At 41.9% G+C, this 14711-nt stretch overlaps 2 protein-coding genes across 3 annotated transcripts in view; one reads left to right on the top strand and one right to left on the bottom strand.

The window, feature by feature from the left end:
* On the top strand, nt 1-13047 carry LOC125311916 (solute carrier family 22 member 7-like). The gene is made up of 6 exons (XM_048270287.1): nt 1-381; nt 1054-1157; nt 1274-1428; nt 11875-11975; nt 12433-12647; nt 12984-13047. The coding sequence occupies exons 1-6, from the start codon at nt 1-3 to the stop codon at nt 13045-13047; spliced, it is 1020 nt and encodes a 339-aa protein (XP_048126244.1).
* A 213-nt stretch (nt 13048-13260) lies between these two features.
* The window catches only part of crip3 (cysteine-rich protein 3), a 24239-nt gene continuing 22788 nt past the window's right edge, over nt 13261-14711 (bottom strand). For both annotated transcript variants that reach the window (XM_048270354.1, XM_048270355.1), the window contains exon 7: nt 13261-14241. In XM_048270354.1, coding sequence (XP_048126311.1) covers nt 14116-14241 — 126 coding nt within the window. In that variant the 3' untranslated portion in view covers nt 13261-14115. The remainder of the gene's footprint in view (nt 14242-14711) is intronic.

Raw genomic sequence — 14711 nt, 5'->3', positions numbered from 1 at the left:
ATGAAGTTTGAAGATCTTCTCTTAGAGATAAATGGCTTTGGAAGGTTCCAGAAGATGATCCTTTGCCTTAGCTTCGTGGGGCGTTTGACCTTACCATGTCACTTCCTGGTAAACAACTTCATTGCGAGTATCCCACCCCACCACTGTGACATCAGCGGTCTGGATGCTGCGGGCGTCTTTGGGAATCTGTCGGTGGAGGAGAGACGGACGGTCAGTATCCCGATGCAGGCGGATGGGACGCTGTCTTCCTGCCTCATGTTCCCAGAGCCCCAGTTCTACCTGCTGCTCAACACCTCCAGCAGCACCGGACTTCCTGCAGAACCGTGTAGAAATGGATGGGTGTACGACAACAGCACCTTCACAAGCACACCGGCCACTGAGGTAAACAAAATACACAACTCTCTCTTCAGTGGCATATTGCCAGTCATGTGTATGTGGGGGGACGTATCAAGAAATGCAGAATAAATGACATTTAAACTAATGATAGCAAATACATTGTTAAGGTGCCTTCCTGCCCTTGCTATATATTGATGTGGCCTCATAAAACATGAAGGGAAAACTGGGTTGTTCATTTGCAGCTAAACTTGTAACTGAACCTTAATCTAAGGTCAATCCGAATGTCTGACTTTAGAAATATCTGCTAGTGGGGGGCACTGAAGTAAAAAGAATGCTATGCCTTTCTTGTGTGTTTGTTCAGTGGGATCAGAATATCTTCTTAGACATAATGTGCCAGGGTTTTTAGTAAAAACTTACTTTTTTACTTAGGAAGATTCCCAACTGAGTAAAATGGCCTGGAAGTATCTTTGTGCCTGCTATAACAAGAGTTACTGGTGCTTCGATGTGTTCTTTTCTTGTATGCTTTAGCATGGGATACTGGACCATCCTTTAGTGTTGTTGTTGTTGTTGTTGACATGGTGTTGTTGTTCTGTTGTTGGTGTAATGTTGGGTAGGGAATTGGACTAGTAGAAACCTGAAGAGCTGAGGGTTCAAATCACAGCTGACATAGTTGTCCTTGAGTATAGACTTTTCCTGCTGTTTTTCTCCCTCTCAAAGTTGGATTTGGTGTGTGAGAAGAAAGGGTTGAATAAAGCCACTGCCACCATCTTCTTTGTGGGGGTCATGTTTGGAGCCGTGACCTTTGGTGGTCTGAGTGACAGGTATGACACACTTCAAACAATGACAAGACCATAGCATGATTTAAGGTAAAAATTTGATCATTAATTCACCATTAATCACCATTGACGCTAACACTTGCGCCCTTTCATACACACAGGTTTGGTCGCAGGATAATGCTTCTGGTGTCGTACGTGTCTGGGATGAGCTTTGCGCTGATCAGCGTTTTCTCCACCTCCTACATCATGTTCGCTGTGCTCAGGTTCCTGAGTGGCTTCTGCATCACAGGCATCGTCATTGTCACCTCCGTGCTCAGTGAGAACACACGTCTCCCTTTATTCCCCTCTCTCTTGGGGCAGCCGTGGCCTACTGGTTAGCACTTCGGACTTGTAACCAGAGGGTTGCAGGTTCGAGCCCGACCAGTAGGCACGGCTGAAGTGCCCTTGAGCAAGGCACCTAACCCCTCACTGCTCCCCGAGCGCCGTTGTAGCAGGCAGCTCACTGCGCCGGGATTAGTGTGTGCTTCACCTCACTGTGTGCTGTGTGTGTTTCACTAATTCACAGATTGGGATAAATGCAGAGAACAAATTTCCCTCACGGGATCAAAAGAGTATATATACTTATACTCTCCACGTTCATGTGATAAAGGGACTAGGTGTGGAAGTTGTCTCCAGTTGTCTTGAATTGGGACTGGTTGCTAAGGGCTGCTTACATCTCGTGACAGTGCGTCTTTAGCTGTGCTTTATCTTTCGCTATTGTAAGAAATTAATCCTGCCGAATTGTATGAGTGATATCATTTCTCCAACTAAGATTAAGTTCTGATGTTCTGATGGCAGGCCAGACAGTTTGGCCCCAGTAAAACACCAACGATCATACAATGGGTTTTGGGGGTAAGCCATTGACAACCATCCCAGCCAAAGGTGTGAGGTTAACTCAATTATCATATACAAAGGACAAAAGGTTATTTGGGTAGAAGCCAGATTAATTTAATGACTTGAGTTGGTAACTTTTAGTTAGTTCATTGAGACAGGACGAAGTAGTTCACCCAGACAGGACGAAGGAGAGAGAACTCCAGAGAATATGCCGAGGGCAGGCATAGGTACAAGGATACAAGGATACAAGGAAGTTTATTGTCACATGCATATAGTTACTGGAAGTAAGAAATGCAGTGAAATTATGTCTGGTGTCAGCCTATTTATGCATTAATTGGGAGGGGGGGTAAAAAGTGCAGTAGAAGAGGGGTTTAGTAGATTAAGTGGCAAGGGCTGCATAAAAAAGGTGGGGGAGGATTAGGATTGGGTGGGGGGCACCAACAAGGAGCACCTAAGAGCAACAGGGGCAAGGAAAAACTCCCTTACCAAGGAAGAAACCTTGGGCAGATCCACGGCTCAAGGGGCTAACCCAACTGCCAGGGGTCTTGTGTGTAATATGTGTGTTGGGGAAGCTTCCTCATGAGACAATGTGCTGTGTATTGGGGGGCAGTGTCCTGTAAGTATGTTGGGGATGTGTGTTGGAGAAGCTTCCTGATGAAATAATGTGCTGTGTATGTGTGGGGGCAGGGACTTACTATTGCAAGCAGAGTACTGTATGTAATGTATGTGAGTGATGACAGTGAAGATGTGTGTGTGGGCGGGAGGGAGTGGAGCAGTGACTGTGTGTGTGTGTGTGTGTAGTGTGTGTGTGTGTGGGTAGGTGGGGGCAGTGTGCTGTAAGTATGTAGAGGATGTGTGTTGGAGAAGATCCTGAAGACAATGTGCTGTGTATGTGGGGGCAGTGTGCAGCAAGTATGTAGAGGAGGCTTACTGTAGCAAGCAGTGTGCTGTATGTATGTGAAGTGATGACAGTGATGATGTAAGTGTGTGTTGGGGGCAGAAAGGCTAGGCAATCAAGGACATGGGTAGATGGAGGAGAAATCAAAAATAATAAATAAAAAAAGTGTGCAAAAGTTGGAGAAAGTCAGAGATGTGTGTGTGTGTGTGTGTGTGTGTGTGTGTGTGTGTTTTGACGTTGTGATGAAATGAAAAGAAAATAAATAAAAGGTCTGTAGCATAGGGAGAGGGATGTAAAAGTGCTAAAAGTCTTGTAGGTGTGTGTGGGTGTGTGTGTGTGTGGGGGGGGGGTCATGAGTGCTGAGGAGTGAATGAGTGCAAAGTCAGTATAGTGTGAGTTCAGAGTTGGGAAATGTTTGAGAGTGCTGAGGAGTGAATGTGTGCAAAGTCAGTATAGTGTGAGTTCAGAGTTCGGATGGCCTGGGGATAAAAACTTCTCCTGAGTCTCTCAGTTCTGGCTTTGTGACTACATTGTGACTAGGTTGAACCTTTGTGAACTTTTGTGAACCTTTCTACCATTTTACACTGGAATAAACCACTTTGCTGTATCAATCCGAAGAAGAGAAAATCTTTCCTATTTTTTCTTACACTATAGACCAGGTTTTTCTTGGTCAGTGGTGTAATAATTTTTGAGGGTCTAAGATAGCGATTTTTAGATCATGCGCCTGACCACACCTTATGTCATTAAAGGGATATTTCACCATTTGGGGAAATACACTCATTTTCCACCTCCCCTCGAGTTAAACAATTGAGTTTTACCTTTCTCCAGTTTATCCAGCCGTTCTCTGAGTCTGGCAGTAGCACTTTTAGCTCCAGCCTAGCATAGATCATTTAATCAGATTAGACCGTTAGCATCTCGTCTGCTAGCATCACGCTTAAAAGAGACTACGTTTTTCGGTAATTTTCCCATTTAAAATATATCTCTTTTCAAGTTGGAAAGTGTAATAAGACTAATAATGAAACGTGGCAATTTTCTAGGCTAGGTCTAGGTTTTCAGGACCCCTGTGTATGTTTAATAATTTGTGTGTCTGTTTGTGCTCTCTCTGTTTCTCTCTAGAATCTCTCTAATATTGTAGTGGCCAATCGTGGGAACAGGAAATACTCCCGGGAAACTACAGGAAACTGGCACTATGTACAGGTCTCACGTGGTATGACATTTCATTCATGTTAAAGTATATATCATCCACATGCTAGGCTTTTGCTGTTCCTTCTGACCATTCAATCTACTTTCTCAAGTATGTGAGGGCCATCATATGCTCATGTGGTATCATGATCTTCATGGCATACATGTTGTGAGCAATAATAGCCTTCCAGCTAGACCACTTGGAGACAAACAATTTGACAAGTAATTTTTTTCAAATCAAAAACTGTTAGGCGACATTGATGACATTTTGTTTTGATTGAACGTGTATCATTTGTGTCGTTTTGAGTAAACAACACGTATCATTTGTTTTCATTGTCTTGCAGGTACGGAGTTGCCTCCACCTTTTACATAAGTAAATAAGTAAATAAGTATATATACTCTTTTGATCCCTATATAAGTATATAAGTATAAGAACAGTATATATACTCTTTTGATCCCTATATAAGTATATAAGTATAAGTATATATACTCTTTTGATCCCTATATAAGTATAAGTATATATACTCTTTTGATCCCTATATAAGTATAAGTATATATACTCTTTTGATCCCATTTATCCCAATCCGTGAATTAGTGAAACACACTCAGCACACAGTGAACACACAGTGAGGTGAAGCACACACTAATCACGGCGCAGTGAGCTGCCTGCAACAACAGCAATATAAAGGGATATTCCACCATTTGGGGAATTACACTCATTTTCCACCTCCCCTCGAGTTAAACAATTGATTTTTACCTTTCTCCAGTATCATCCAGCCGTTCTCTGAGTCAATACGGAGAGTTTATATATGGTCAATAGCACCGTATATAAACTGTGTGAGGTAAATATTCACTCCAAACCCTGCAATGTTAAAACTGATGCCGTAAAATTATAGGGCAGCCGTGGCATACTGGTTAGCGCTTCGGACTTGTAACCGGAGGGTTGCTGGTTCGAGCCCCAACCAGTAGGCACGGCTGAAGTGCCCTTGAGCAAGGCACCTAACCCCTCACTGCTCCCCGAGTGCCGCTGTTGTTGCAGGCAGCTCACTGCGCCGGGATTAGTGTGTGCTTCACCTCACTGTGTGCTGAGTGTGTTTCACTAATTCACAGATTGGGATAAATGACCAAGAATTTCCCTCACAGGATCAAAAAATACTTATACTTAACTTGACTTGAACTATGGTGATGCAACTTACCATCTACTTAACTCTTTCGACACACCCTAGGCCATCAGCCTTTTTATTCATGTTTACTCAAAGATTGTTTAGTTTAAGCCCTTTTCGCTCCCCATGTCGATGCAGCCCATATACCGGTAATAGGTTTCCAAGCGGTCTGCTTCCCCCGAAAAAGGGGTGGGGACGTAGCAAACTCAAAGATCATGCCTGTGTAGCGCTAATCTCGCTCAGCCTTGACCTCTGTTCACTGGTTGGTTGGTGGCTCTCGGTAGATTTTTCTAGAAATCCGAAGAGAGATTATCTGTGGCAGTCTCAGTAGTGAAGCGAAACAAAATTGAGCGGAAGCTGCTTGGCTGATTTTGGCCATCATTGGTCCCAGGGCATTGTGGCCATAGTTCAAGTCAAGTGGAGTTAGAGAGCGATGTGCTCTCACTATGTTTAAGTCCTGGCTCCCCGGCAACGCCAGTGATGCTCGGATAAGGTCGCTCATGAACTCCAACATGTTGCTGTTATTTTCTTCATCTTCTTTCACTCCATAGATGTGAGGTTGTTCCTTCTGGCTCTCGATTCCAGATCCTCACATTTGGCAGCCATATTAGCCTCTCGATGAAGTAGATAGCGGAGGGCTCTTTTCATTTCGTTGAGTTTTTCCTCCGAGTCAACCAGTCTCTCTTCATACTCTGTCATTCGTTGTTCGAGTTGTGTCGTCCTGTCTGCCCACTTCACTAAGAGCAGTTTCTACCCTCGTTAAAGGATTCTTTGGTATCCTTTGAAGCTTCAGCATGTTCCTTCCTCAACGTCGCCCAGTTCGGGTTAGCACTGCCGCCATGCTTTCCTCACTTAGCTCAGAATCAGGTTGGTCTTTAGACGTCTTAGATTGCTTGTTGGGCCTCTTTTCTGATTCTTTTCGAAGGTTAGCCATTATGATTTCTTGGTATGGTTGTTTTAAGTTTAAAATAAAAATAAAAGTACGCCTTGGCTAGTTTTTTAAAAGACTCTCCTCAGGAGCTCTGAAATCAGGCTGTTGCCTTGATCATGACGTCACCGGAAGTCCAGATCAGTCGCTTTTGATCGAGGGTAGAAACTGCTCTTAGTGAAGTGGCAGACAGGACGATATCACCCATAACAGATGAAGAAATAAGAAATGCAATAAAGAGATTAAAAAATAATAAATCCCCAGGAGTTGACGGTCTCCCTGGAGAATTTTATAAGTACTTTATTAATGACCTGACACCAGTGTTAACTGAGGTGTTTAGATATGCTCTCCGAGGGTAATCCTCCTGAGACCTGGTCACAGGCCATCATATCTGTGATACACAAGGAAGGAAAAGATCCAACGCTATGTGAAGGATATAGACCTATTAGCCTTTTATGTAATGATCAGAAATTGTTGACAAGCATCTTAGCGCAAAGAGTTCAAAGACACATTGGATCACTTATTAAGTCAGACCAAACAGGGTTTATTCCATGCAGACAGGGTGCTAATAACATAAGAAGAACTTTAAACATAATTACCTGTGCAAAGAAAAAATAAACAGGCGTCGATGCTTATAAGCTTTGATGCACAGAAGGCATTCGATACTGTGAATTGGGAGTTTTGTTTAAGACATTGTCTGGGATGGGCTTTCATTCAAAATTTATAAGATGGGTAACAACTGTTTATAAACAGCCAAAAGCAAGAGTCGGAGGAATGGATGCTGCTCGGAGTTCTTTGGCCTGCAGCGAGGAGTGAGACAGGGAGATTGCCTTAGCCCCTGCTTTTGCCATAAACATTGAGCCCTTGGCTGCATCTATTAGACAGAATGAGAAAATAAAGGGATAATGGATATGGGAAATACAGAACATAAAATATCACTATATGCTGACGACATTTTAACTTATAATGAGGGATCCTATTGTTTCTGTACCTGCTCTAATGAACACTCTTAAAGAGTATGGTGAACTCTCTGGATATCAGATTAACGAATCCAAGTCAGAAGCTATGATGTTAAAAGCGGCAGTGGCCTACACAATTAACAGGAAGTCTTCATTTTAGCTGGTCACAAAGATTCAGATACTTGGGAATAATTCTAACTACAGATCTATCAAAACTGTTCACAGCCAATTATGGGAAGTTGATGAACTGTATTAAAGCAGATCTTATAAGATGGGAACTATTGCCACTCTCTTTGATGGGAAGAGTGGAGACTATTCAATGAACATCCTCCCCAGAATGCTTTTTCTTTTCCAATCTTTGCCTGTTCCTGTCCCCTCAGCTACTTTCACCACTATAGGAAAATGGTTTTCTAAATTCATATGGCAAAGCAAACCCCCTAGACTTAAACTCAGAAGATTACTATGTACAAAGATCAATGGAGGCCTGAATTTACCTAATTTGAAACAATATTACTGGGCAGCCCAATTCGATCCATGGTTTCCTGGTTAACTCAAGACAAAAGATACTGTTTGGGTAGGGATGGAACAGTCTGAATGTCTAGATGTTCCATTGAACTCTCTCCCATTCCTCAACTTAGATACGGCTAGGATGAAAAAGCTTACAAACATATGGGTTAAAAATACTTTGAAAGTGTGGTCTACTGTAAGAAAAAAAATACAATCACCTACGACCATATCCAGAGCCATAAGCATAGCTAAAAATATAGAGTTCATTCCAGCAAGACTAGATAAGGGTTTTGAAAGATGGAAAGACAAAGGGTTTAGAAGTCTTGGACCAGTTATTTGAGGAGCGGTGTTAAAATCATTTGAACAAATTAAAGAAAAAAAACGATTTGGCAAACAAAGACTTTTTCAGGTTCTTACAGATAAGAGACTATTTAAAGAAACATAAAGAATGGGAAAAGATTTGTTCCCTACCATCTAAAATAGAGCATCTTTTCATTTCAATTATACAGGGAACAGTGACAAAAAAATGTATATCATATTTATATAAGGCACTACAAGAAGACCTTGGAGAGAACAATTTGGATATTAAAGAAAAATGGGAATTGGAGATGAATACAGTAATATCTGACAAACAGTGGGAAACTTCATTTGAACAAGGGCATAAGGTAACAAATAGCCTCAGTTGGAGGGAATATGGTTGGAAGCTAAGAATGAGATATTTTAGAACACCACTTGTTTCTTCAAAGTGGAGTAATGTTTCACCTGTGTGTTGGAGGGGCTGTGGCTCACTGGGGGACCATACACATATATTTTGGGATTGTCCAAAAGTATTAGAATACTGGAAAAATATTCAAAGAGAAATAAAGCAGTGCTTATTTATAGACCTGCCGATGGAACCAATGCATTTTTTATTGGGCATAGTACCTGAGGACTTCCTGGAGGATAGCCATACAAAATTGTTAAGGACACTTCTGCTAATTGCAAACAAAGTCATAACGGCCTCCTGGTTGAAGCCACAGCCCCCCACAATAGTCCAATGGAGGGATAGAGTCCAAGAGGTGTATCACATGGAACATATCACTGCAGTTTTACAGCTAAAAGTCAGAAGCATTCCTCAATAACTGGACCTCTATTGTTTTGCATCTCCACTTAATGTGACTTTTTTTTTTATTTTTTTATTTATTTATTTATTTTTTCCCCTCTCTTTACTGTGTTTGTTTTAGTCTTTGTTTTTGTGTCTTCTCTGTTGGAGCCTGAAGGCAGATCTAGGAATAGCAATGTATTAACTTGAATGATGTCAATCAGTCTTTAAGTATTTGATCCTTGAGGGCTATGCCCTTAAACCATGGACTTACCTATCTGAACCCGCTAAAACTGTTATTCAACTTTGTCATATAAGAATTTGTTTGATGCACTGTATGACTGATATGAAAACAAAATAAAAAGAAGTTAAAAAAAAAATAAAAAAAGCGACTGATCTTTTTTTAGTGGATGCAAATAAAAAGCTTTTGCATCGGGTGGACAATGAGATACATGTCTTAGAACTGACTGCCGGGCAGTTTGGGTTGCCCGGCTGTCAGTTCTACTGTGCACCCACAGCAATTCTGTAGCAGGTCTTGGGTCTTTCTGATTTTTTTTTCAGCGTTGTAAGACAGCGTGATGAATTCCTTCCCGTTTTCTTTGATTCGCTTCATATCAGCGCTAGAGATGGGAGGATAGTACTGGCTGGTGTCTTTTCCACTTTTGCGGCGCCCTTTAACCACCGATTTAAACACGCTGTGATATGAAAGAGTGATAGGCCTATGAAAGACGTGAATCAGAGGCACAAAACCTTTTGCCATTTTCAGCGGTCATTATATATTTTGCAGTGGTAATTTTATACTTTTAACAGACCTCTAAACGTTGGGAAGCCCCATTCATGTGAATGGAACTTTCTGCAGCACTCTGAAGAGCCGTGTAATAAATATTAATAGATTAACATATAAAAATATTTTTTTTTTTAACAAATCATTACAAAACTCAATATTGTCTCGTATGCATAGTCGGTTTGATGTCATGTGACGAGGTTGATTGGTCAGGGAGCATAATGGATTTAATTATTCGAAAATGTCAGATTCAGAGACTGGACCCAAGCGCAGATGCTGTTCACAGATTTATTTGCAGACAGAGGGAACAGTTTGTGGAGAGCCACAGGCAAATAAGGCAGTTCAAACAATAACCAAAAACAGTTCTTCGAACAGTGGAAAACAGAATTCAGGAAATTCCAATCCAACAACCAAAGTTCAAGAGGCTGGATCGTAGTCAGAATCCAAAACAGGCAGATTAAAAAAACAGGCAGATTCAAAGTCCAAAAGCAGGTTCAGGAAAAATTCAGAAGTTCCAAACCTGAGAAAGACCAAAGTACTAGGACACATCTGAGAGAGACAATCTGTTAATGAGGCACCAGTAGGGCAGGGGGCAGGTAGTACAATAGGGCAGGTAATACAGTACAAGCAAATAGGAAACAGGTGGGCGGGAAAGAGAACAAAGACAGGAAGTAGGGGGCGTGGCAAAAAGCACATGGTGGGCCAAAACAAAAACAGGAGCAGACCAGCAGAGGGCTACACATAACCAGACCAGCAGAGGGCTACACATAACCAGACCAGCAGAGGGCTACACATAACCAGACCAGCAGAGGGCTACACATAACCAGACCAGCAGAGGGCTACACATAACCAGACCAGCAGAGGGCATACCGGACACATGAAAAGCAGACCAGCAGAGGGCTACAGAGGGAACACAAATAAAACAATAACCAAAAGACCAGCAGAAATTCCCAATCCAACAACTGGTGTTCAGGGCTACACATAACCAGACCAGCAGAGGGCTACACATAACCAGACCAGCAGAGGGTACACATAAGCAGACCAGCAGAGGGCTACACATAACCAGACCAGCAGAGGGCTACACATAACCAGACCAGCAGAGGGTACACATAAGCAGACCAGCAGAGGGCTACACATAAGCAGACCAGCAGAGGGCTACACATAACCAGCAGAGGGCTACACATAACCAGACCAGCAGAGGGCTACAAATAACCAGACCAGCAGAGGGCTACAAATAACCAGAGTCCTAGGGCAGAGGACTGGCAGAAAAAGTCTAAAAAATCATTCAAAACGTATTTTTGAAATCCAAGCTTTGTGGCATGTGAGGCACATTAGTCTGCACAGTTGGTTTCGTGTCATGATGTCAGTTGGTCAGGGAGCATAATGGATTCATAGATTTAAAAAAAAAAAACTAAAAAGTCATAAAATATGTAAGTATTGGTGTAATATGGTTGAAAATGGATGTAAAAAGCAAGCATTGAAGTCTACCATATGAGGGACGGCAGTCTCCACCCTGTACAGCTGTTTTAATTATGAATGTTAAACTAACTTTACTGCAGTGCCTGTTTGAACCAAATGAATTAACTTGAAGGCACTGAATTAAAAAAATGAAGGTATTCCATCATTAAGTCTCTGATATTTGCAGTTGTGCCGGTCCACATGTTACTATATGTCAATAACCACCTTAGTCCAGTCTACTAAAGTTTGGAAACTATCATGGTCCAAACTTACAAAGTACTATGTAAGTACGACGGTTTTGGGAAACAGTCGTAATTTAGATGTTGTTAGTTGAACGATGCATCATACCATGTTAGTAAAAAGCTTACCTCCGTAGTTATACGGGAAACACACCCCTGGCTATAACGTCGTTGTCAGGAGCATGGTCATAAGATCCTGTTTTGTAGGATAATATACATATCTGTCATATTTTTAATTTGAAAGTCATATGAATAGTCTGTCTCTCCTTCAGGTATCAACACAAGGTGCAGTGTGATTTGTGTGTGTGTGTGTGTGTGTGTGTGTGTATAACCAATATAACCATGTGTTGGAAATAACACCAACTGTGTTGTCCCTATCTGGGAATAGAGATGTGTTAAAAACAACACAAGTTGTGTTGTTTCAACACATTCATTCTAAGAGTGTGGGTGATCTTAAGGTACAAGACTTGCTGGTTGTTTATATCCATATGCAACAACATCATTACCACTGCAAGGCTAATTGTTGAAACCAAGTCATGGAGCATGGTAATACGATCCTGTTGTTTTAGGATAATATATATGTTATACATATATGTCATATGAATAGTCTGTCTCTCCTTCAAGTATCAACACAAGGTGCAGTGTGATTGTGTGTGTGTGTGTGTGTGTGTGTGTGTGTCTCTCCTTCAGAACAGCGGACGGTGAGAACAGTAGTAGCGGTGCTCGGTAAGGGGTGTTCGGCGGCCTCTTTTGACACCCTTGTTCTGTACAGCTCGGAGCTCTACCCAACCGTGATCAGGTAAGGGCTGTCAGTGGTCAGTAGTAAGGGCTGTCAGGGGTCAGTAGTAAGGGCTGTCAGTGGTTAGTAGTAAGGGCTGTCAGTGGTCAGTGGCTGTCAGTGGTCAGTAGTGAGAGCTGTCAGTGGTCAGTAGTAAGGGCTGTCAGTGGTCAGTAGTAAGAGCTGTCAGTGGTCAGTAGTAAAGGCTGTCAGTAGTAAGGGTGGTCAGTTTCTACCTGTTCTATACATACAATATAGAAATAATTCTGTCCGATTGTTTGAATTGGGTTATAATTCGTTCTATTGTTTGAATTTCAACTGCTTCTCGTCTGCCAATCAAAAAATAATCAAAAGTTATCAAATGTAGTGAGTTACAAATAGCTACTTATATTACTTATTACAATCTAAACAGGGTGACTTGCAACCCTTATTAATACCCTGTTCCCAACCCTTCTTTTACATGGCAACAGGCAAAATGGCATAATGGCATGGGCTATAACTCATTCATGGGTTGTGTGGGGGTGGCGATGGCCCCCCTGATCCTGCTGTTGGATGACGTGTGGATGGGCCTTCCTCAGGTCATCCTGTTCTGCATTGCACTGGGGTCCAGTTTAGTGGCCAGCCAACTGCCTGAAACACGAGGCCGATGCCTGCCTGAGACCATCGAAGACATCGAGGGAACAAGGTGCCTCCTTCCACCTGCACCTCTTTATTGTTTACGGCAACATAAATCTCACACAACATGACACAGTTCCAGTGGAGATATGGAGAAATACAAAATAAACTGTGCCACTGTTTATGTTTATGATGTTAATATTACTTAGATACAAAGAATAAGAATAAACAGCATTTTTTTTAGCTTGGTGAGGTCATTACTCACAACTAAATGTGTTAATGTTGGCTCAGTATACATCTGTAATCACAAAATAGGAGATGTAAAACTGTTTCATGTTAGCGAGCGTGAGCTTGAGCAGCTAGAGTGTTCAATATAATCTAATGTAGTGCTGTGGTTGACTTGTAGAGCATCACAGGTGGAATCCCCCGTCCTCTCTCAGGAGAATGAAGAGAATGAAGTGGAAGGATGAAAACAGCTGATCATCCATCAGCGACATTTCAACTTCATGCAACTGAAATACTTCTACACTATGACTGTGACTTAGTCAGTCACTTAGTTAGTGTTTCCCTTACTAAAAAGATGAATGTATTCCTTAACTGGAGAAAAGGTATCTACTGTAGGTGCAACCTGGGTAAAGAGAGTACAAAATGATCAAACAAAAATAAATACTGAAACTATCGTGTAAGCTTCTTTGACATTTTATTTATACATAATACACAAACAATCATTTACAGCTTCTGTTCCGTTACTGGCAGTTTCAACTGTCATACATACATACATGCTTCAACAGAGAGATATTTCTACTTTACTTTGCAAATTGTGATTGTATGTATTTATCATCAGTGATTATGATGTGAGGAAGGCTGTGTGCATGTGTGTGGGGTGTGTGTGTGTTGTGTGTGTGTGTGTGTGTGTGTGTGTGTGTGTGTGTGTGTGGGTGTGTGTGGTGTGTGTGTGTGTGTGTGTGTGTGTGTGTGTGCGTGTGTGTGTGTGTCGGCATTGGCATAAACATTATCAGATGCATGCAGTCTACATAAACACATGGAGCAGTGTTGCAGGTTCATATCACATGTGGTGTAACATAAGCATGAGGTGACAGGGCAGGGGACACAGACTCAAGGAGGGCCCATTCAAAGAAGCCGCATACAAATCTTCCCATGGATTTTAAAAACTAGTGGCAAATAGCAATGTAACAGACTTGCCGTGGCTAAGTATGTCAGTGTGTGTGTGTGTGTGTATGAATGTGTGTGTGTGTGTGTGTGTGTGTAAACGTGTATTTTGTGTATTTGGGTTTTATTGACTGCCATCAGCACTGCTGTTGTGGAGTCTTTAGAGCTCAGAGGTGTGTGGGTGCGCATGTGTGTGTGACCGCATGTATGTGTGTGTGTGTTAACGTGTTTTTTGTGTATTTGGGTTTTATTGAGTGTCATCAACACTGCTGTTGTGGAGACTTAAGAGCTAAGGTGTGTGTGTGTGTGTGTGTGTGTGTGTGTGTGTGTGTGTGTGAGCGAGAATGTGTATGTAACATTTGGCTGAGTTATGATTCATTGGAAATCTCTCTGTCCTGGTCATAGACATAGCAGCCCACCTTTCCTATGTTGACGCCTTTTGGCCCATACAGGTAGCCATAGCAGGGAACATGGCAGTATGGCCTGCCTTCATGCTGCAAAGAGAAAAAGCTGAGTTAATCATTGATACAAATATACTGCAGATGTGAGTGAGGCTGAGAGGTGGCTGGCACCAGAGGTGTTACTGTGTGACAATGTGAGACTAACTTGATTAACAAGTGTGAAACTAACTTGAGTTTAACAGCAGTTTATGATCTAATGCTTGTGGGAAGCTAAACTGATAAAAAAGAAGCTGAAAAGAAGTCTCTTTGAGACTTTGAGACTTTTAACTGACTCAGAAAGTGACATTTAGATGTTAGAAATACACTACTAGTCAAAACCAGTCAAACGTTTGGAGAGACTCAGAAATTTCCACTCCACTCCATTATAGACAGAATACCAGCTGAGATCATTTGCATTGTTTTTTTTTTAATCAGGGCAGCAGTTTTCAAACTACATTATGTGCTTACATGATTGCAAAAGCGTTCCCTTTTCTCACTTTCTCAGCCTTTTAACATGATATCAG

The sequence above is a fragment of the Alosa alosa genome, chromosome 18 (genome assembly GCF_017589495.1).
Source record: "Alosa alosa isolate M-15738 ecotype Scorff River chromosome 18, AALO_Geno_1.1, whole genome shotgun sequence".
In the NCBI taxonomy this organism is placed as follows: Eukaryota; Metazoa; Chordata; class Actinopteri; order Clupeiformes; family Clupeidae; genus Alosa; species Alosa alosa.
Note: the sequence above shows the minus strand (reverse complement) of the source record. Positions and strands in the feature narration are given on the sequence as shown.